Source organism: Poromitra crassiceps (genome assembly GCF_964638095.1).
Source record: "Poromitra crassiceps genome assembly, chromosome: 3".
NCBI classification, from domain to species: Eukaryota; Metazoa; Chordata; class Actinopteri; order Beryciformes; family Melamphaidae; genus Poromitra; species Poromitra crassiceps.
The window spans coordinates 43318960-43343889 of NC_139625.1; the positions used below are offsets into that span (position 1 = coordinate 43318960).

Here is a 24930-nt window from a genome sequence, read left to right on the forward strand (position 1 = left end):
TCTTTTCTTATTCTCCCTTTTCGTTTCAGTCCAAAGGAATTAGCTCATATTGCCCAGAAAACATTTTGGTATTGAATAGGGACTGTGTCTGTTTGCCCACCACACCACACAGCACGACACCACACCACACTGACCGCATCACACCACACTGACCGCACTGCACCACACTGACCGCACTGCACCACACTGACCACACCACACCACACTGACCGCACCACACCACACCACACTGACCACACCACACCACACCACACTGACCACACCACACCACACCACACTGACCACACCACACCACACTGACCACACCACACCACACTGACCACACCACACTGACCGCACCACACCACACCACACTGACCACACCACACCACACTGACCACACCACACCACACCACACTGACCACACCACACCACACTGACCACACCACACTGACCGCACCACACCACACCACACTGACCACACCACACCACACTGACCACACCACACCACACCACACTGACCGCACCACACCACACCACACCACACCACACTGACCACACCACACCACACCACACCACACTGACCACACCACACTGACCACACCACACCACACTGACCACACCACACTGACCACACCACACCACACCACACTGACCACACCACACCACACCACACTGACCACACCACACTGACCGCACCACACCACACCACACTGACCACACCACACTGACCGCACCACACCACACCACACCACACTGACCATGCCACACCACACCACACTGACCACACCACACCACACCACACTGACCGCACTGCACCACACTGACCGCACCACACCACTCCACACTGACCGCACCACACCACACCACACTGACTGCACCTCACCACACCACACTGATTGCACCATACCACACCACACCACACTGACCACACCACACCACACTGACCGCACTGCACCACACTGACCGCACCACACCACACCACACTGATTGCACCATACCACACCACACCACACTGACCACACCACACCACACTGACCGCACTGCACCACACTGACCGCACCACACCACACCACACTGACCACACCACACCACACCACACTGACCACACCACACCACACCACACTGACCACACCACACCACACCACACTGACCACACCACACCACACCACACCACACTGACCACACCACACCACACTGACCGCACCTCACCACACCACACTGATTGCACCACACCACACCACACTGACCGCACCACTCCACACCACACTGACCGCACCACACCACACCACACTGACCACACCACACCACACCACACTGACCACACCACACCACACCACACTGACCGCACCACTCCACACCACACTGACCGCACCACACTGACCGTCACCGCACCACACCACACTGACCACACCACACTGACGGCACAGCACCACACCACACTGCCCGGCAGGGTCGGAATTACACGGAGGCCATGGCCTCCGTTGCCCCTCCCTCTGGCCGTGATGCTCTGAGATCCCTAAGGCCACCTTGGCAGTGCCCGGCTGCTACCAGCCTGCTACTGTCAGTTGCTTTAAAAGCATCAGTGGTCTGTTTAATGTAGCCTGCCCTATGGAAAGGATGTGTAATCGGCTCATTTTAACACACATTTATGAAAAATCACTCTTCACGATGTCAATAGAGCAATGGCCTTTGTGCCTTGGCATGTGGCCTTGTGCCCTTTTTTTGCGATGCCGAAGGCCAAATGGCCTTGCCCCTAAAATGACGAAATTCTCACGCTGCTGCCCGGTACCTTTTCCACAAACCACACCACACTGCCCACTACCTTTTCCACAAACACCTGTCTGAAGTGGCATGTGTACTTAGTTGTGTGACTGCAGGTCACAGCTGTGTCCTGCACTGTAGAGAGGAACCTCTATTTCCACTACAGTGTGACTTTGTTGTTTTGTCTCTGATGTTGCGGTTGGTTTATTTTTACCGGTGTTTGCTCGTTCTGTTCCCTCTGTCTCAGTTGTGTTACATCACATGTCCTCCTATAGGCCATGCCTCATGTGAATAGTATAGAGGCATGTGCATGTACAGTATAGCTTTGTGTCCACCATCTGAAAACAGTGTCACCATTATAAAGTGATTGCTCGTGTCATAATTCAATAACATTTATGAAGATTTCTTATTGGGGCTGCAACAGATTGTCTCATTCCCCACTAATTGAGACGCCACATATTTGTTGCTATTTGCCCACATTACTCTCAGGTGTCAGGTACAGACACTGTGGAGATGTGCTGAGGAAGCGATGAATCAAAACTTCAATTAAATCGAAAAGATTTATTTTGCACATGATCTTACACAATTAAACAGTTTTGCAGGCATTCGTTTAGTTTGACAGTTGTTGATTACAGTAATAAAAAAGATGTCATTCTTGTTTGATTGTTTGACATTGATTGTCACATCATGAACCAAATGATGAGTGGCGCAGATCTAACATGACACCATCTAACATGACACCATCTAACATGACACCGTCTAACATGACACCGTCTAACATTACACCGTCTAACATGACACCATCTAACATGACACCGTCTAACATGACACCGTCTAACATGACACCGTCTAACATGACAACATGACACCATCTAACATGACACCATCTAACATGACACGTTTTTGATGAGATTATCTCAAGGGATCATATCAAGGATCAAATCAAAGTGTGACACTATGGGCCCTATCTTGGTACAGGCAATATCCCCTATTTGCGCTTGCAAATTGTTATTGTAATGATTTATACAGAAATGTAACTGTTTAAAAGTGATATAATTGTCTGGGTAGATGTGACCTCCTTGTTTTCTAAGTTAAAACAGCCCCGAAATATGGTGGGGATGCAATTCTCGGCCGGGATGCGGAAACGTTCACGGCACCTGCCACAGGCGCAAATTAGAACCGTGCCAAATCATCTGCGCCCCCAAAATGCCAGCGCAAACAGATTTGGGTTGTCTTAAGCACCAGAATTATTCACAGGTGTGGCCAGGCAATGCCTGGGCGTTACATCAAACAAACCAATCAGATTCCCATCTCGCAATCGCGGTGTGTGCGCGAGGCATGCAATATGCTGTAATTCTCTCCATGCTTAATACAGTGGACAGAGAGAGATGGAGAGAGCTTATTGACAGATCGTCTGTGGTGCCAACGACGCTCCGGGTTATGGGATAGGTGAAGGTGATGTCCATTGTCCAACAAGTTTTCTCAATTCATTTCCCTCTTTGCGATGTGATAAAAGTTTCTCAGTGAGTTATAGTTGATTGCAGAATTTTATGTCCTGGCGTGGCAAGGCTGTGCGTAATGACATATCCAAAAGGAATTTTACTCTGCACTGCGCTGTGCAGCATGGAGATTATGTGCGCTCAAGCGCAGCGGGGTATTTAGCGCGTAAGAGGTGCTTTTAAAAGCTCTTAGCGCAAAGTAATTGCACGCTGCTGACAATAGGATAATGCCTACTATCCCCACATTTTTGCGCTGAAAGGCCTAGTTTGGCATGTGGCACGCCTATGTCCAGTACAATTATAACAGGCATGCGCTTGTAGGGATGGGTCGATCCAATATCAGTATCAGCTGCGGATACTGACGTAATTCATGGATCGGATTTTGCCGATCCACGTGCCATGGCTGCCGATCCAGTTTTTACATGGCTCGCGCTCGCGCCGAATTAACCCAAGTAACATGAGGCACGCACGCCTCCGTTCCAGTCTCCAGAAATTCCATTTCACAGTTTGCAGATCGCAGCAGCAGCACTGTGGCTGGCTGTACAGAGCTCAGCTGAGCCGACTCGGCTAGCGTAATATGCCCGTGGCGTGGAGATATGAAATAGTAGATACACGGACAACTTCTCACTAATCCATTTAGCCTTCGTGTTGACTGCTGGAAGTTTACTCTGCATCTTGGAGTTACTCCTTGAGTGTCTCCTTTCGGCTTGTGTTGTCTGTCTCTTTGGCTGTTGGCTTTCAGACAACGCAACGGAGCGTCCACCCCTCGGAACGACAGCTTTGCAAACATTATACGTTGCTGTCTTGCTTTTTGGTTTTTCGAGAGTACATTCCAGAAGTAGAATAAGCTTTCAGCAGACAACATGATAAAGGGATTACTGTGAAGTTGTCTGTGTTGCCCTGGCTGTTTGCGTTTGCTCTCTCTCTCTCTCTCTCTCTCTCTCGCCCTCTCTGATGTCAGCATCAGATCATTGCAGTATTGTAACATTAATGCCGGTAGCCTCACATACTGTACATAGTGACACAGTCGTGGTTGTACTCATTTGCACAAAACATTTCAGTAAAAATAAAGACACACAAGACATATCTTGGCAAATAAATGTATATTTATTACTTTTCATGAATCAATTCAAATTGTTTTGGAAATATCTAATGACCCAATTGTTATTGTGGGATATTTAAAAAAACTCTCGTAACGGACAAGCCCGTCTTTTATTGTCACACGAACACCACAATACATGCATGCGGCCACAACACACTCATGCTACTGACGGTGGCCGGTGAAAAGTGTCCTCTGCATTTAACCCATCCAGGCATGTCCTTTCCTCCGAGGGGCAGGCCAGGAGCAGTGGTCGCTTTCTCGTAAAGCACCCAGGGACCAACTTCGGATGTTGTCGTCACTGGTCGGATGACGATGACGATCTGATCTTCTGCATGTTTTTAGTGGGGGGGTTATATACGGAGGAACCCCCTGGGGGGTACGGGGAGAACATGCAAACTCCACACAGAGAGAAATGCCCTTACAACGAGATAACCCACCTGGGCAGTAGGCACTGAAGATATGGGGGGGGACACAACCACAGCGCTCACAGTGTCCCAGGCGAGAATCGAACTCAGGACCTTCTAACTGTGAGGCGACAGCGCTACCAACTGCGCCACCGTACCCCATACCCGTATTATGAACCAGGTATCTAACAGCTAATTACAAAACACTAAGTAATGTATCTTAGTAGGAGCCAGCTACAGGCAGAGGGCCCTTATTTAAAGCAGCAATGCCTAAATAGTGCTGATTTGAAGTATCCTCATTTGCCTTGTATATTTTTCTTCATTTTGTTTTTTGCAAGTTGTATTTTTCTTTCATTTTTTCTTCAATTGGCCAAATTTTTGTCTGTGTATATTCAAGAAAAAATAGTGATGATATCAGAATAATATTGATATCGGCAGATATCCAAATTCAGATATCGGGTCGGATCGGAAGTGAAAAAATGTGGATCGGTGCATCCCTATGCGCTTGTGCACGCCCCAAATTCGCATTGCGCGGTGCGTTAAACAAGTGTAAATGCTAAATTACCACTTTTGTGAAGATACGGCCAAAAATTTCTGAAAAAGGGGCAGGACCTGCAATACTCTGCCTCTGCCTATGCCACCCTGCATTAGCAAATGTGCCCCCCACCCCCTATTAGCCATTTGCTCCCTGGCAACCCCTGGTACCTTTGTGCATATGGTCTGGGAGTGCTCTGCGGTTTCTGTGTTTTGGAGAGAGGTTGCCATGAAGATGTCCGCAGTGCTGGGAGTCACTGTCCCTTGTTCTTCTGTTGTTTTGTTGTTGAATTATTTCACTGGGTTGAACTTATCATTGAGGCAAAGGCGTTGGCTGTTGTTGGGCCTCACTGCAGCTAAAAAAAAAGTAGCTCAGAGATGGAAAGCTACTCATACTCTGCCTTTTGAACAGTGGGCATCTTCAGCTGTGGATCTGGCTGTCATGGAGATGTCAGTGGCCCGTATGTACAGTATGTATCATATCATATCTCTCTGACAGACTCCAATTCATCTACATCAACAACTCCAAATCCCCCACTGCCCCAGTCCCTCACGGTGTCCCCCAGGGTTCAGTACTTGGTCCCCTACTGTTCATCCTCTACATGCTACCACTTGGACAGATCCTCCGCAAACATAGCCTCCGGTTCCACTACTACGCTGACGACACACAGCTCTATCTTTCCACCAAGACCATCAACGCCGACACCCACTCCACCCTCACCACCTGCCTTTCTGATATTAAAATCTGGATGCAAAAAAACTTTCTGAAACTCAACTGTGACAAATCTGAGATCATTACCATTGGCCCAAATACCCTGACCTGCTCCACCCAGGATTTTTCACTTACCATTGACGGCTCCATTGTCCCCCCCCCTCCACCCACATCCGCAACCTTGGTATCATTCTCGACCCCACCCTCTCCTTCCTCCTGCATGTCAACCAGATCACCAAAACCGCCTTCTTTCACCTTAGGAACATTGCCCATTTACGCCCCTCACTATTCTTCTCTGCTCCTGAAACACTGACCCATGCATTCATCACATCCCGACTGGACTACTGCAACAGCATCCTTTATGGCACACCCTCCAAAATCCTCAATAAATTACAATACGTCCAAAACTCTGCTACCAGCATGCTCAGCTCCACCCGCCGCTCCGACCACTTCACCCCCATCCTCCACGATCTGGCTCCCCATCAGATATACAGGATTCATTTCAAAATATTACTCATCACCTTCAAAGCCCTCAAAAACCTGGCCCCACCCTACCTCTCTGACCTCCTTCACCATCACACGCCTACCCGCCACCTCAGGTCCGCAGACGCTAACCTCCTCCAAACCATTAAAACCAAGCTCCGGACCTGGGGCGACAGGGCCTTCGCCGCAGCTGCCCCCACCCTCTGGAACGCCCTCCCCAGCCATAACCATCAGGCAGACACTCTGTCATCCTCCAAAAAAGCCCTCAAAACCCACCTCTTTACCCTTGCTTTCAACCCATGAAGTACATTTCTCTCTCACCTTTCTTATTTCTTAATTTTTTCTCTATTAAAGTTTTTTTTTGTGTATTGTAAAGCGTCTTTGAGCACTAGGAAAAGCGCTATATAAATCCGATGTATTATTACTGTATTATGGCGCCTAAGTAGATATCACGTCATGGAATGCTTTTGTTGCGTGGGGGCCATGGGCGTCTCCATGATAGCTAGGTGGTCTGTCTTTTTCTTTTCTTTTCTTTTTTTCTTCTCTTTTTGCTGAAGGGCATATTGTAATATTGTGAGCTAATTTCTTTGTGGGTTTGTGGGTGGGCGGGTCCTGCGGGGAGGGGGATTATGTTTTGATTGTGTTTGCTTGTGTATGTATAGATTTAATTTTAATTAAAAAGATTTGTGGATATCTGTGGTCTCTTGAGTTTGTCTTATGTAGTTTGTTTAAAAAGAAATTAATAATATATACTGTATATATATATATTTTTAAGAAAGAGCCATGTATCAGCAGTAGCATACTTGGTGCGTGCGTCATGGTGGCTGTTTCAGAGTGAATGAGGCTCCATGTGAGCGATGCTTAATGAGGAGACAGAAGGAGGGAATAATTGGGTCAACAAAAATTAGGTGGAGTGCAGGATATGAGTCAAGCCACTCAACACAGCACAATGGGCCTTTTTTACAGCAGCCATTAAAAGCCAGGAAGTAACACAGGTGCAAGCGAAACATTAATGAGCGTTTCCAACTTCCAATCCATTTAGGTGTTCCATGCAGTGCCGGGGCCCTTGTTAATGTTTTGGTTGCACCTGTGTTACTTCATGCCTTTGAGACACAAAATGGCTGCTGTGAAAAAGGTGAATGCAGTCAAAGCCCTCGGTTTAGGATGCCTAGCACTGCCAATAAGTTTTCAATAGAGCTTTTCTTTTTAGCTCTGACTGGCAGCCAAACTCCTCTGAGTGAAACATCTGAGCAAAATACACGTTTATAATGATTTATAAATAGACATTCAGTTTATTTTCACTCACCCTGGTTGCCGGAATACGATGGATATGACATTTCTACATTGTGGCCAGGGTGGATGCAGGGCATAAGATTTGCCTTTCACAGTTTTTTGAGTTTACCGGATATTTCTATCCACACACCGATGTGTTTCAATCACTCTTTTCTGCCTCCTTGGTCGGACAGAAACTATCACGCCTGGAGTGAGAAGGGGCTGGTTTCCATCAAAGCCTTGTACATAGATGGTCATTTTACATCCTTTGGTCTACTGAAGAGGAAGTTTGAGTTGCCTGGCACGCACTGGCTCAGATACCTGCAAATCAGAAATTATGTTAGATCCAAGATCCGTACCTTTGAAGCTCTTCCAAATGAACATGCTTTTTTCTATGTATTGCTGAGACCTCCTCACTCCATGCATCTTATCTCTAGATTTGTATGTCTGTTTGACAACTACAATGCCTCTACTGAGAGGATTAGAGAAGCGTGGCAGGGAGAACTTGGTAATGATTTATCTGACATCTTATGGGAATTGATTCTGTCTGTGGTACAACTCTGCTCAGTTAATAGCAGACACCAGTTGATCCAATTTAAAGTCACTCACCGTCTCCACTATTCCAAGCATAAATTACACAGGATATTCCCTTCTGTCTCACCACTGTGTGACAGGTGTCAGGTGTCAGAGGGCACACTATCTCATGCCTTCTGGTTCTGCCCTTCATTAACGGGATTCTGGGCCAAAATATTCGACTGGTATTCCAAGGCCTAAAAAGAATCCTTCAACCGGAGGCAGAACTCGCCATCTTCGGAGTCCTCTTTGAACTTCCCTACAGCTGTGCAACAGTCTCTGACACAGGGGACAACTGTTGCCAAAAAACTAATTCTGAAGGAATGGAAGTCCTCCTCTTCACCCTCTTTCCAACTGTGGTTGAGGAACATGCCCTCTGTTATACGGATGGAGAGACTGAGGTTCATGAGGACCAATTCACTCACAAAGTTGAGGACCTGTTTGTCTGGGACCTGTTTCTAACCTACCTCGATGAGGTTAGGGGAGACGGGTGACTCGCCTGGCTGGTTTCTCATGGTCCCCTTGTGTGGGACCCCAGGCATAATATCTTTCACAAGCACATAAGCAGCACCTTATGCGGCTGGTAATCATGTTGTAATATTGAATGTTGATTTTATATTTTATTTTGTCTTTCTTTTCCTGTGTCTGAGCATGTTTGTTTGCCTTTTCATTGTTCCGAAAATTTTAAAATAAAATATTGGTGGGGGGGGGGGGAAAGAGATTTGCCTTTCACACCAGAGGGCCATGTTCGATCCCCAGTTATGGTCACAGCGTTTCCAATATCTACATTTCAACTGTGATTTACATGTAACGTTTTTGTTATTAAACCATATTATATCTTTTCTTCTTCTTTTTTTTGGGGGGGGGGGGGGGGGGGGTATTCCTAACCTTATCCCAAGTTGTTTTACTTGCCTAAACATAACCAAAGTTGTTAAAGTTGCTTTATTTGCATTTAGTGATGGAAAGGCAGGAGGGTTTCAATTTAACGGCCGTTTTGTTTAAAATTTATGTTGAGATTGTAGGTTTGCAGAGACGTAAAATGCTGACATTTTAGAAATGTATTTTGTGCACACTTGTTTGGAATTGACGTTGATATTCTACATATCCCTTGCTTGCAGTCTTACAATGTCAACATTTTATTCTGGCGATTGTTTTTTTTTTACTTGAGAAAAGCAACAGTGAGACAGTGTAGGCTTAGGGTGCTTTCTCACTGGGAACGATTGCTTTCGTTCTGTTCCGTTCCGTTCCGTTCCGTTCCGCACCCGGGAACGTTTGCCACTCCTCCCCTCTCCTCCGCTGGTCAGCTTTCACATTACAACATTTCTTCCGTGCTTGGAAATGGAACAGAGTGCACTTGCGTCATCAACTATGCCTGGAGTATATCTTCGCCCTTGTGTTGTCTATGTGGTTCAGAACGGTTGGCTTTCACACTTGCAAGTGTTCCGTGCCTGGGCACGCCAAAGCACTCCCCAGACCACCTTTTCAAGTGGATCCTGTCACGGTTCCCCGTTGCGCGCCCTTTGGCTACTGAATAGGAAGACCTTCGTTCACCGAGACGACCCGGGTTCATAAAGTTTGCTTGGAATTTGTGCAAAAGCTGAATGGAAACACGGCTAATGAGGAGGGGGTGAAGCGAATAGAGTGTTCCCCAACTGGAATCAATAAGATTTCACAAAACCAAGAGCTTTTTAGAGGCTTTTAGAGGACACAATTGGTTTCGCACAAATAATGACTAGATGGGTAACAAACCAGGCTAGCAAACGAGAAGGACGTTAAGTCAAGTCATATTGATTTGTATAGCCCTTAATCTTACTTACAGCCTCAAAGGGCTTCACATGCACATGCGCTTCACATGCACGCACACACACACACACACACACACACACACACACACACACACACACACACACACACACACACACACACACACACACACACACACACACACACACACACACACAGTTTAACACAATACATGGTCATAGACCTTCAATGAGAAGTAGGTAAAACTCCCACGGAAACCAAATTAGGAAAAGAAAATGGAAGAAACCTTGAGAAGGGCCTCGCAGAGAGGGATTCCCCTTCCTGGACCATCAGCAAGCAACGGGTGCTGAGAGTGGGCAAAGATATTAATACTGTGACAAAATGGAGCATCGACAGTACAGACAGAAAAAGATTGTTGCGGTTTCCATTCAGTAATGTTGGTAAAAGTGAACACCAGGGCCGTGCAGAGCCAGAGACCTTTAGAGGGGCAGGTGTTACATGTTAAAAAGGGGCACATGCAGACCTGCCAAACTTGCAAAATTATTTTTGAGTACCACAATAGTGCAATGCTTAGTTCACATGCTTTCGCACTACTTAGCTTAGTTTGTACATTATCCTAATCACCACCTTATCAAGTTATTCAACATATAAATAGGCTATGAAGAAAACAATACAATCATATATTCTTGAGAGAAATTAATTTATCCTCTGCTACTCCACCCCATCCATACAACAAACACAGTTGTTTGTTTCCTCTTCTTCTTTTTTCCTTTTCCTTTACAGGTTAAGTTTACCTTGTGGCTCTAATAGCAATACAGAACAATAAAATACCCTCAACACGTAGTGATGCAAATGAAGGGGTGCTGACAATGTAGAGAATCCCTTGGAATTCAGTAATATAAAAAAAATCCTCAAAAGTTAAATAAGCACAAAATCTTGAAAACTTTTTTTATTGTCAATTCACACTGCTGCTCCATCTCTGTTATTCCCATTTCTACCCCACGGGTATAATGTTCCGTTGCCAATCAGAATGACACAGTGGTGCAATGCTGTCATTCAACATATGCACAGGCTTGTTACGGTGGCATTTCTATGACAAATCCTGCAAAAATAAGAGGACTGGCCCACGCAAGGAAATGGCAGCGTGGGTACATCCAGCGACTGCAGTGACAGCTCTCGCACAAGAGGGAACTTTGTCTTTACATTATATTTAGAAATTATATTTTGTTTTGACAGTTGGGGCGGGCTCACTGCTGGGCCGTCATGTCCATACATTTCATTGGCTGCTGTAAAGTCCACGCCCTTGGAAACTGTGTTGGAATCACCTTGTGCAACAACTTTATTGTCAGCACCAGTCTCCTGCATTACATTACTTTCCTGGGGAAGCTAAGCAGGTCTGGCTTTGGATACCAGTAGGAGGTGCTCTTCGCTCTAGTCTCATGAATAATCTCCCCAATGCCCCAGGGCAGAGACAGGGACTCTGTCCTATGAGTGAGCACTGTCCTTCATATGAGACGTTAAACCAAGGGCCTGACTCTCTGTGGTCATTAAAGATCCCATTAGCACTCTTCACAAGAGTAGAGGTATAACCCTGGTGCCCTGGGGGTGTAACCGTGGCTATACCCTGGCTATATTCCCACACACAGGCCTTATTCCACCAATTTCCCAAAACTACTCTGAATCTCTTTAACCAAATCACACATTTAGGCTATTCTATGTGATCTCCTTTTGATAACAATAATGCCATATTTTTCACTTCCTTTCACTGAGCCTCCCCTGAAACTGTTTGGAGCCCCCCCTGAGGCCCGCCTCCCACTTTGAAAACCGCTGCCTTATATAATTGCAATCAACAATTATTATTATTATTATTAATAATAATAATACTAATAATAACTTCAATGCAGATTAAGACAAAGAAAAAAGGGGAATCGACAGGACAAGTTTAAAAAGTAGCATTCAATTTTGTAGACTTTGTGGACTTTATGGACATAGGGTTAGGGTTAGCCCAAAACTAAATGAAACTTGAGCACAGACATTTTTTGGTTTGAAGAGTACCCAGAGTAATTGTGTGTGTGTGTGTGTGGGGTGTGTGTGTGTGTGTGTGTGTGTGTGTGTGTGTGTGTGTGTGTGTGTGTGTGTGTGTGTGCGCGTGTGTGTGTGTGCGCGTGTGTGTGTGTGTGCGGGCGTACATGTGTGTGCGCACGTGTATGTGGAATGAATTGCTTTGTGTTCATAGATCCCTGTGAATTGGCACTCCTCTTGCTTGCATACAAGTTCTCACTTCCCACCAGATGAAATCGAGGAAAGTGCACATGCGGTTCATGCATCAGGACAGATATGAAGAGGATTGTTGATGGTTTTGTGATTTTGATGCACTTACTTGACTTAATGTAGTACTTGCAAGTAAATACATCAAATTTTGATTCAGTGCTCATCACATAGTAGAAGGCAATGGCTGTACTGGGCCGCTCCCATGGGGTGAATGTGTGTATAAATATTAATAGATGCATTGCTGGAAACTAGCATGCAAGCTCAGCAACTCTTCCCTGACTAAATAAAGTAAAAATAGAATAATCTGTTCCCATACCAGCATTGTTGGGCATTCTTGCCCACGTTGAAATTCAGATTCTGACATAATAATTTCACGCAAGATGCAATTATACTGCCCCACTGTGTTTTATATGGATTCCACAGAATTTGGGAATACTGCTTTTCGTTATTATGCTCATGGTCCTGGAATCAGCACCAGAAAGATGCAAACCTGGATCGATTCATCCCTCTGGGTGGTTTTAAAAGTCTGCTGCAGTCTTTAAAAACTGAAGTTTTTAGCTGTTTTACTTGAGATTGTACACTGTGTAATTTGTATATTTGCATGTTTTCCTTGTCATTTTATTTTGTGTTTTTTTGTTGTATTGTTGTAACTTCTGTTTGCTGCCCTCTTGGCCAGGGCTCCCTTGCAAAAGAGATGCACTTTGGTGGTTGATATAAAGAAATGATTGGTAACCACTGGAGAGAACAACAAAAAGTGAATAGTAAACCTGCTGTTGTTGTCCCCCATCACATCAGTGGTGATGTAGTTCCACCCTTGGGTCAGTCAGTGATTTCTGCTTTTCCATTGAGTCCCCATGCATTCTCAATGCTGCCCCCTAGTGGCACAAAGTCAACATTACAGTGTGACTATCTAACAGACCAATCCATAGTCCCCCCTTTGGTGGGAGACAAGCAGCACCTGCATGATCCATTAATGTTCAATCCCATCATATCAGCCTTCATCAGCTCACTACTAAATAAATAAAACCACATTGCACAAAAGAAACAATCAGATCATTATCTTGTCAATGATCATTTCTAATGTAATTTTCATCAACTCATGCTGAACATATTAAATTAATAGCCTTAGCTTTCAACATTATGCCTCCAGCCAGCTGGGCAAAGCTGAGATGATTGACATGGCATCTCAGTCTCCCCTTCGTTAACCTCCAGGGCTGAGAGCTTGGTTTGGCTCAGGGACCTCCAACAGGGGTAGGTGGGTGGGTGGGTGGGTGGATGAATGGTTGGATGGATAGATCATGGATGGGTGGAAAGAAGGCGATTTTCTAAATATCGACCCCCCCCCCCCCCCAGCTTGCCATCTACGGGGGACATTATCATTTTAACCAAGAATAACACTTATATCTCGTGTTGGATGGCTGCCTGCCTGCCAGGGATTTCTGTCATTCCCAATGTAATTAGTGGGGGAGTCAGGAGAGAGCATGGCGCCAGACTTGGGTTGAATAATACAGGGGGAGGTGCAGGAGCACTGATGGATAATTTAACATAGATCTCCGAAAGCTCTTTGCAGCACCTGAGTGCTCTGCAGAGGGAATGTGACGTGACGTGACCGTATTAGCTCAGGAACACCTAAGACAGACTGACACATTCCATAATAATAAATCACCCTCGCTCTTTTTTTTTGTCACTGTAAAAAAAGAACTGTTTTCTCACCAATGATTAATGTGCTCCCCTCTGTGAGGAATGCACGAGAGATAATTATTATTCATATAATTCATGTGAAATGATAAGTGTTCTGATAAGCGCTCTGTCGCTCTTCTATGTGTTTCCCCGACAGATAATTTTCCGAAAGATCAGTGAGGTGAAAAAGGAGGAGGAGGAGAGGCAGCGGGCGAAGAACGAGGTGCAGCTCACCATCCCGCAGGACCACCCGGTCCGCAAGCTCTTCCAGAAGTTCAAGCAACAGAAGGAGCTGAGGAACCAGGGTGCTGCCTCGCAGCTGGACCTGGAGAAGAACCAGCTCCAGGTGCAGTGTTGGGAGGGATACTTTTAAAATGTTATTCCACTACAGATTACTGAATGCATGCTCTAAAATGTAATTTGTGACGTATTCCATTAGATTACTCAAGTTAAGTAAGGCCAATGTCCATAGTGTTTGTGTGTGCGTGTTTGTTTGTTTTTGTGTGTGGAAAAGGTGCTGCCTGGAGCGCTTGTCGTGAGGAGAAATAAAAGCGGATGATAACGTCACCTGCTGTTCACTAACCAGCTGGTTAGCACTTCTAACTGCTGCTAGCTCACTAACCAGCTGGTTAGCACTTGTAACTGCTGCTAGCTCACTAACCAGCTGGTTAGCACTTCTAACTGCTGCTAGCTCACTAACCAGCTGGTTAGCACTTCTGACTGCTGCCAGTGCCAGCTCACTAACCAGTTGGTTAGCACTTCTAACTGCTGCTAGCTCACTAACCAGCTGGTTAGCACTTCTAATTGCTGCCAGCTCACTAACCAGCTGGTTAGCACTTCTAACTGCTGCCAGCTCACTAACCAGCTGGTTAGCACTTCTAACTGCTGCCAGCTCACTAACCAGCTGGTTAGCACTTCTAACTGCTGCTAGCTCACTAACCAGCTGGTTAGCACTTCTAAATGCTGCCAGCTCACCAACCAGCTGGTTAGCACTTCTAACTGCTGCTAGCTCACTAACCAGCTAGTTAGCACTTCTAGTAGAATGCAGTATTGTGGAAGAAGCAAAGGCTTACCATATATTTCCAATAGATGTCCGGTATCCATACTGCCTTAAGATCACTGTTACAGTAATGTAAATTCAATAATTTCATCCTATTTCTCCACCAGCAGTTCATGGACGATAACATAATGGGAAACTGCCAGCGTTTCCGTCATTGCAATTGTTGGACTGGTTCAGTACGTCACCCGGCGCTTTTCTAAAAAGTTTAACATTTCTGAACTTTTGAAAGTGCTCCGCTCTGAGGAAAAACAAAAACGGCTGCAGCGATTTTTCGGAGCGGCTGCCTGTTGTGCACTTTGCAGCCGCCTCCCGTTGCTTTTAATGAGGAAAGGCCGCTGACACTCAGGAAAAATAAATGCTAACCATATGGACACACAGCATAACATATTCTACTCTTCTCCCTACTCTTATTCTTCTAAATCGTGCATCAGTTTGGGACTGTGGATTAGCATTGAGTGGCAGTTAATAGTGAAGGCTTTCTTCCCTGGGCAGACCACTTCCTGTTGACTCCCACCGGACCCTCTTTCGCACCCGGCCAGCACTCTGTCTATTTGAGCTGTCGGCTCGGCATTCCCAAGCATCCGTTGTTTGTTGATCTGCGATCCCAACATGAAGAAGTGGGACCTGCCGTTGCAGACCACGATACAAAACAAAGGGTCCTTTCTCTCAAGAAAAATCGGATAAATTTCTCCACAGGGTTAAGGTCCATTCCTGCAATCGCACGGGTAAGCGTTCTGGTCACCTGATTCTCAGGTGACAAAAGATGAACGACTGCTTCTCGGCTCGCCTACATCCAATCACCGCTAAACACAGCCCCAAACTCTGTTCCTAATGGGAAACGTGACTTTGACTGACATGTTACAAGACCCGCAAACGCTTCTCCAATCACTCTAAATGGGAGGCGGGAGTTAGGATTCACTCTAAACCAATGACTAAAAGCCTGAATCAACGCCATCGCAGTGATGCAAGCTTATCAAATCGGAAACTAATCTACCCTAGATAATTCCTAAACAACGTGATGTAGCAATGCGACCGTCACACTTGTGGTGTGTGGCAGCTGCACTGTGTGCGCACGGTTGCACATTTTTTCAATTCTGTTTATGGGAAATGCATGCCTCATATGAATTTTAGAGCAAATAAAACAAAACAAAGAAATGAAGTAATCCCTTTATGTATTGTAGCGTATCAGCATTACACATACAGGGGTGAGCATTGGTAGTGTCTCAACTACAGATAGGAACTGATGTGTGGGAGTGTTGTATTGGGGAACACTATGCTGTGGGGATACTTCCGGGGAGGACTGAGCATGCGCGTCAGTCTCCACACACTACCAGAAGGGAAGGTTGCTAGTTATGAGCGTGACAACCGCTGAGAGTTGTAATATAACTAACGGAGAATAAAGAACCTTGTACCAACAAGAAGCCTCTGCCTCATGAGTTACCAGGAACGTTACACTGGCGTCAGAAGTTTAAACGGTGAATATTGCCTCCAGATTCGGCGAAATGGTTAACAAGTTCCTGAAGAAAGAGCGCAAACGACTCAATCGAGAGGCGGGAAAGGCAAGAGCCGGAGCAGACTACCAGGCGTCCGAAGAGGAAGATGTCTGGGTAGAAGCAGCCGCTACCACAGAGAGCCAAGCGGGAAAAACAGCAGAAAGCCTGGGGTTGGTGAAGATAAAATCCGGACTAGACAGCGCTATCACCGTAGCCACGGAAGCTATCCCGCGGCTCAAGGGAGCTAGCAGGCAAGCTAGCGAGGCGGGAGAAGGAGCGGAGGAACCGGGGCCGGTGAGGGTGAAAATCGAGCGGGTTGACATTGCCGCTGTAGCCATGGAGGCTGTGCCACAGCCCAGCGGAGCTAGCCTGCGGGCCGAGGACAAAGACGGGACACGGGTCGAGGCGACAAAGGACAGCGGGCGGCGAGGAAGAAAGGAAATCACCCCGCCAAAATTCAATGGTAAAGGCGAGTGGGAGGCATACTGCAAGCAGTTTGAGGAGGCTGCAGAATGGAATGGCTGGACGAGAAGGGAGAGAGCCAGCCATCTCGTGATGGCCCTCGAGGGCGAGGCTACGGCGTGCGTGTCGGCAATAGCTGATACAAAGGACTTGGATGTGGTGATGGGGGTCCTGCGGAGACGCTTCGGCCGATGTGAAGAGCAGGCCATCGTAGCCGCGGAACTGTGTAACAGACGCAGACGGCAGGGTGAGTCGCTGCGTGCACTGGCAACAGACATTGAGACTCTCAGCCGGCGCGCATACAGCCAGCTACCGACGGAGGCGCTGGATGGGTTAGCCCTTAGCTACTTTGTCCAGGCCATCGAGCCACGGAGTCTAAGCCAGAAGGTAACGCTGGGACACCCGAAAACACTGGGAGCAGCGCTGGGGTTGGCGCTGGAGATAGAGACAGTAGAAGGCTGGGACAAGAGCAGCGGCATAATGGAGGCCGCCCCAGTGGTGAGAATGGCAGCGGGGAGCCAGCTACAAGAAGAGCCGGCGTGGAAGACGGCCTTGGCAGAGCAAAGCAACATGGTGAAAGAGCAAGGCAACAGGGTGAAAGAACTGTCCGAGTCAGTACAACAGCTGACAGAACAACTGCTCCGCAGAGCGACCCTGCAGCCCAACCCCGCTCGGCAGCCCACCCAGCGGAACAACAGCTGGGCCAGAGGGAGCATGATCTGCTGGGGATGTGGACGCCCCGGGCATCGGGAAGCAGACTGCCGCCGGAGAGCGTGGAACCAGGGAAACGGCACAGGGCCCGTCCAGATGGGACGAGACGGGTCTACGATGCCACAGTCCCCGTAGCCACGTCATCGCAGGAAGGAGCCCACCGACAGCAACGGGGAGGTGGGGCTCCGCCGGGCCCCGAAGTAGACGACATCGCCGGAGCTGTCAACATGCAGAGCGGGCCGCGAGCGATGAACGGCTGCCATGTTCCAGTCTACCTACAGGGGAGATACTGCGCCGCCCTGGTGGACACGGGGTGTACGGCAACGCTGGTGAACGTCAACATGATGCCCGAGGGGACGCGCCTGGAGCAGCCAGCAGCACAACTGCTAAGAACAGTATCCGGTGAGTTGATGCCAATGAGGGGGAGGAGACACGTAATGATAACAGTGGGGGGACAGACAGTGGACTTTCCGGTGTGGGTGGTAGAAATGACGGGACCCTGCATCCTGGGGGAAGACTACTTAACGCTAAACAAATGCACAGTAGACCTAGGAAAAAGCACATTGACATTTGCAGGGGGGCCAGTAGTCCAGATGGGCCACCCTCCCACCGTTCCAGAGGAGAGAGCTAATGTAAATAACATCACTGTATATCGCGTCACCGTAGTGCATGAGCCCCAACCAGCAGACCAAGCCCCTCCACAAAGCCCCGCCCCTAGCCCACCTCCAAACACTTGCCCTCAGCCAGCGCAACAGGCAGAGGGGGAGAGAGAGAGGTTAGAGATGCTCAGGGGATTGCACCAACGCCAGAGCGAAGGGTTAGAACCCCAGCAGAGCGATGAACTGTGGAGGGTACTAGAGGAATATAAAGACATTTTCGCCATGTCGGATGATGAGCTAGGCTGTACCCACCTGGTGGAACACGAAATAGACACTGAGGGGGCGCGACCCGTCAGGTCATATCCCCGTCGGGTCCCAGCAGCGAGGAGAGAGATAGCGAACGAAGCTGTAGAGAACATGCTGCGGGCGGGGATCATTGAGCCATCAGACAGCCCGTGGGCGTCAGGGGTAGTGCTGGTGAGAAAGAAAAATAGCCCCAAAATGCGATTTTGTGTAGACTATAGGGGGCTGAACAAAGTGACAAAAAAAGACGCATACCCGATGCCCATCATCGAGGAACTGTTAGACGCCGCGGGAGAGTCATCCTGGTTCTCATCCCTAGACCTCCGTAGCGGGTACTGGCAGGTGCCCCTCCGCGACGATGCCAAACAAAAGACCGCCTTCCGCACAGAGAAGGGGCTGTGGCAGTTTCGAGTACTCAGTTTCGGGCTGTGCAACGCACCAGCAACGTTTGAGAGGTTAATGGAGAAGCTGCTGGGAGACATTCCCCGATCCGAATGCGTCGTGTATTTAGATGACATCTTGACACACGGGGGCACGTTCCAGGCAGCAGTGGGGGCGTTACGAAAAGTCCTGCAGAAGATAGCAGAGGCGGGTCTAAAGTTACACCCAGACAAGTGCCACTTCCTGAAGAGGAGGGTGGAGTTCTTAGGGCATGGCATCGGCGCGGGGGGCATTCGCACCCTGGAAGAGAAGACTCAGGCGGTCATGGAGTGGCCCACCCCCAGAAACAAAAGCGAACTCGAGAGCTTCGCAGGGCTAGCCGCATACTACAGGAAATTCGTAAACGGGTTTTCTAAAATAGCGGAACCACTGTTCAGGCTAAAAGAGAAGAACGCAGACTTCCACTGGACGACAGAATGCCACCTAGCCTTTAAAGCCCTCAAGAAAGCGCTGACCGAGTCTCCGGTGCTTAGAGCACCAGACCCCGCCCTGCCGTTCCTACTAGACACTGATGCCAGCAACGGGGGTATGGGGGCCGTGCTGTCCCAGGCGGGGCCGGACGGGGAGCGGGTGGTGGCGTACTACAGCAAGACGTTCGATAAAGCAGAACGTAACTACTGCGTCACCCGCCGGGAGCTCCTCGCCGTAGTAGAAGCACTACGACACTTTAGATATTACCTCCTGGGACAGCCGCGGTTCACCATACGGACCGACCACTCGGCGCTGCAGTGGCTGTGGTCCTTCCGAGAGCCGGAGGGGCAGGTGTGCCGCTGGTTAGAGAAAATGGCAGACTACAACTTCACGATAGAACAAAGGGCAGGGGCGCGCCACGTCAACGCAGACGCCCTGTCACGACGACCCTGCGCAGAGAGAGGGTGTACGTACTGCGAAAAGAGAGAAGGAAGAGAGAGAGAGCTCCAAGAGGAAGCTAGGATCTGCCCTAACCACACGGGGGATGGACCAGTGTGCAAGACACTGCGGATGGCAGAGGCAGCAGATTGGAGGGGCCACCAAGAAAACGACAGGGAGCTGTCGCCAGTACTGCAATGGGTAGAAGAGGGCCAGAAGCCGCCCTGGGAAGAGGTGGCAGGGGCCACCGACACAACCAAAGGGCTGTGGGCAGGGTTCGACACCCTGAGATTGAGTAGCGGAGTGCTGATGAAGTCCTGGAAGGAGCCAGCGACAGGAGAACATAAGTGGCGGAAAGTAATGCCGACGACGCTGAGGGAGGAGGTGTGCAGGAGCTGCCATGGAACTGTAGGGGCTGGGCACTTTGGGGTGAGCAAAACCCTCCGTCGCATCAGACAAGGCTTTTATTGGGGGAGGATGGGGAGAGACGTACAGGACTTCTGTCGACGCTGCGACCTCTGCGCAGCGTTCAAAGGCCCGTTAGACCAGTCTCGCGCCCCGCTCCAACAGCTAGCAGCAGGAGCCCCCATGGAGAGGGTAGCAGTAGACGTGATGGGACCTTTCCCACGCTCAGACAGTGGTAATCGATACGTCCTGGTCGCCATGGACTATTTCACAAAATGGCCAGAGGCGTACGCACTGCCCGACCAGGAGGCGGGGACGGTGGTCGACGCACTAGTAACCGGCATGTTCAGTAGGTTCGGAGCACCAGAGACCCTACACAGTGACCAAGGGAGAAACTTTGAGTCACGAGTGTTCGCCACCATGTGCGAGAAACTGAACATTAAAAAGACACAGACCACAGCATTGCACCCCCAGAGCGATGGCCTTGTAGAAAGATTCAATCGAACGCTGAAAAAGCAGTTGGCCATCCTCACGGAGGAGCACCAGAAGGACTGGGACACGCACCTGCCTCTCATCCTCATGGCCTACAGATCTGCCACACAAGAGTCCACCTCCTGCACACCCGCCCTGCTCATGTTAGGTCGAGAACTGCGGACACCAGCAGAAATGGCGTTCGGAAAGCCACCAGATGCACTGGACGCTCCCCCGGGGCGAGAGTACGCCAGGAGGCTACAAGATCGATTAGAGTCCGCTCACAACTTCGCTCGGGACCAGCTACAGAAAGCAGGCATGAAACAAAAAAGGAACTATGATGTGAGGGCAAAAGGAAACCATTTCCAGGGGGGGGAGTTGGTCTGGGTGTACACACCCCGGAGAAAAAAAGGGCGTAGCCCTAAACTGGACTGTCACTGGACAGGCCCATGCAGGGTCATGGAGAGAATGGGGCAGGTGGTGTACCGAGTGCAGATGCCACTTGGTGGCAAGAAGGTACTCCACCGAGACAGGTTGGCCCCATACCGGGGGGGGTGCACCTTTCCCCCAGATCTCGGCCGCCCGGCGGTTTCACCTAGACAGGCTGAAAGAAGGACTCTGTTTCCACAGAGAGGGGCGTCCGGCCATGACCGGGCGGCCCCCACTCAGGGACTTGAAGGCCCAGAGACACTGCAGGTGGGATCAGCCCCGCAGGCAGATTCACAGAGACTAACACGGCCACGGAGAGAGCCAAGGGCTCCAGGACACTTGAACAACTTTGAGTTGTATTAAAAAAAAAAAAAAAAGAGGAGATGGTGGTTGGAAATGTTGAAATGTTGAAATGCTGTAACAGAAAGTAAAGGATGTGCATGACATGAGATATTGTGGGGGAGGAGATGTGGGAAAGTCTGAGATTGCAACATAAAATGTGGTAAAAAAAAAAAAAAAAGATGTTGGGTGTGTTTGGTACAAGGGGGTGTGTGATGTGGTATCAACGTGGGCGTTGACCTTATTGTTGGGCGGGGAGTATGTAGCGTATCAGCATTACACATACAGGGGTGAGCATTGGTAGTGTCTCAACTACAGATAGGAACTGATGTGTGGGAGTGTTGTATTGGGGAACACTATGCTGTGGGGATACTTCCGGGGAGGACTGAGCATGCGCGTCAGTCTCCACACACTACCAGAAGGGAAGGTTGCTAGTTATGAGCGTGACAACCGCTGAGAGTTGTAATATAACTAACGGAGAATAAAGAACCTTGTACCAACAAGAAGCCTCTGCCTCATGAGTTACCAGGAACGTTACAGTATGCAGAATACCACCAATTTAAACTGTAAATATAATGGAATACGGTTACTCATAGGCGATTATAGACTTTCCAAACAGGGGTTGCACCACCCAGAAGTCAATATTATTCCGGTAAGACATTTTGTAAATTTTAAAATAAAATGCATTAATCTGGGGCACTCTGAGAGCAAAATGAAGAGGCTAGTAGATATGAAGAACTACACATCACATTAATATCCTCTTCACTATGCTGTGGCTTTACAGTGATGAAAAAATAATTGTCTCCTTATATAGCCTATTCTATCTGCATGATAGTGTTTCCCTACCACTGAACCGTGGCCCACTGGTGGGCCTCAGAGCACCATCTAGTGGGCTCCTAAAGCAGGTGTTTGCAGTCAACTACTTGAAATTAATATGTGGCAGTCAAAATCTATTTGTGGTGCTCAAAATCTATTGTGGTGTACCTCCACAAATAGATAACTGTATAGGAGACACTGAATGCTATAGTAGGATATGACAACACATACTCCAACAACATATCACAATATGCTGAATGACACGTACAGTAGATGCAACTTTACCCAAGCTGCAGTCAGGTGATGTCTCGATCTGTTCTCACACTACTGTCTGGAGAAATGACAGTTCAATCTAAGCAGAGGTGGAGCTTTCAAACTGCCACATTGTGATTTGTGCAGCCTGCGTGGTTGTTACTATCACCGGTGGTCCACCGCCGCTTTCCCCCTCTTCTTCGTCGTCCGAACTGAGAACAATGTTGCTGCTGCCGCCGGCTGCTGCTGAGGTGACCGGCATGGTGTTATTCAGGGGTGCCCAAATTCTTTCCCATGAAGGGCCAAAACTCAATCTGGGTGGAGGGCCGAGGGCCAAAAATAAACGTTGTGGAATTACATTAAAATGTATTGTGTTTTATAGAAAATTAACATTCTAAATCTAAAATAACATTTCAATATAATAATCTACTTTTTATCTGTTTGAAAAAGCGAGGGCATGTTTCGTTTCGTAGTGGCGACGTATATTGTACTCTTTCAAAACAGCCACTCTCTGGCTGCAAATGAGACAAACCGCTGTTGAATTTACTTCGGTAAAAAAATACTCGTCTTGCCGGCAATTCCAACTGGAGGGGAACCGGTTGGAATAGCGTGAACCTCCCATGTGCTATGTCCTACCAGTGAAGCTTCCCCTGTCAGGTGAAAAGAAGCGGCTGGCTAACTGCCCATGTCTCGGAGGAAGCATGGAGCCAGTTTCGGCTCTCCCCAGATCGGCAGAGGGTGGAGTAGCAACCAGGATAAATAAAAGTAAAATTAGCACTAAGGGGGATAAAAATGGGATAAAAAATCGGGAAAAAAATATTTTTTCCCAAATCCGTGGCAGGCCAAAACAAACAGAGCACGGGCCAAACTTGGCCCGCGGGCCCCAAATTGGTCAGCACTGGTGTTGTTGCAGTCATGTTTCTCTGTATCAGTCCTAGTTTTCTTAGAGAAAAATCGGTCGAGAGTTTGGTTAACCCTTTTAGCCATGTTAAATATCTCTGTCTCGTCTGTCTCGGTATGTTTCCTTTGCTGACACGCTGTCGCTGACGCAAGCACGTAGTAGCACGTAGTACCACGACCAGCTGCGCGCTGAGTGAGCTGAGTTGAGAGGTCAAGTACAGATTTATTTTCTTCAGAAACACAATGAATCGAGAAATTGCATTGAATAATGTTGAATACAACGACATATAGATATCTACAACACATGATATATATAATATATTCGATTAGATTTGGTTTGGTTTAAATCGTTTATGTGGCAGTGGTGGCCCAATGGTTAGAGAAGCAAGCTTGTGACCAGAAGGTCGTTGGTTCAATCCCCGGGACCGGCAGGATAAATCTGGGTGGGGAAAGTGAAAAGGCAGCGCTTGCCCCTCCCTCATTACCACCACTGAGGTGCCCTTGAGCAAGGCCCTTAACCGCAACTGCTCCAGTGGAGCTGCTCAGTGGCCAACAGATCAGACTGTGGTTGTACTGGTCAGCTTCCAGGTATGAATGTGTGTGTGAATGTGAACAGGGCACTCCTGAAAAAGAGAGCATTGCTCTCAGTGAGACTCCCCAGTTACTCATATTTTGTATTTTAATACTGTACTTAAAGACATGTCTTTCGTTACTCCCCAACCCTGTCTAGGTGGAGCAGCACCAGCACCTACACGCCCACAGCCTGCAGCTGGGCCACTCCAGCCTGCAGCACTCCCTGCCCGGCCCACTCAGCCTGCAGCGCCCCCACTGCTCACTGCAGAATGGTGCGCCGCCCAGCAGCAGCGTGCTCACCGTGTCTCAGGTCAGTAATCGGCAAGTTTCTCAGGAAATGTAATTAGTTACTTATTACTTATTACTACTTTAAAAAGTAATACGGTTACCACTTATTACTTATTACTTATTACTTGGTATCAAAAGTAATTAGTTACTTGTTTTTCATTTTGTCTATATGTGATGTATGTTTAAAAGATCCGAATATTTTGTCTATAAGTAAGCAATGGCTGATTCATTCCCTTGCTGTTTTTGGTTAGGATGACGCCGCAAAGACAGATACCCAGAGCTACTGGCTCTGTAAGTTTTATCTCCTGGAATATTAGAGGTATGGGCAGTGCGGTTAAACGCAACAAAATATTCTGTCATTTAAAATCATTTAACCCAGACGTCATGTTCTTACAGGAGACACACTTAAAGACTAATCACCACACTAGGCTTAGAAACAACTGGATCGGACAGGTCTATCACTCTAATTTTAACCATAATTCCAGGGGCGTAGCAATCCTTT

The 24930-nt window shown here is 48.0% G+C and overlaps 1 protein-coding gene across 2 annotated transcripts in view; it reads left to right on the forward strand.

Annotated features, from left to right (window-relative positions):
* kcnh5b (potassium voltage-gated channel, subfamily H (eag-related), member 5b) overlaps positions 1-24930 on the forward strand; it is a gene marked incomplete at both ends in the record, with an annotated part of 453140 nt that overhangs the window by 423211 nt on the left and 4999 nt on the right. Inside the window, 2 exons of one of the 2 annotated variants that reach the window (XM_083633600.1) lie at positions 14195-14383; positions 24298-24450. In XM_083633600.1, the coding sequence (XP_083489726.1) occupies positions 14195-14383; positions 24298-24450 (342 nt within the window). Of the gene's footprint in view, positions 1-14194; positions 14384-24297; positions 24462-24930 lie in introns of both variants that reach the window. The other variant, XM_083633601.1, reaches the window with a different exon arrangement.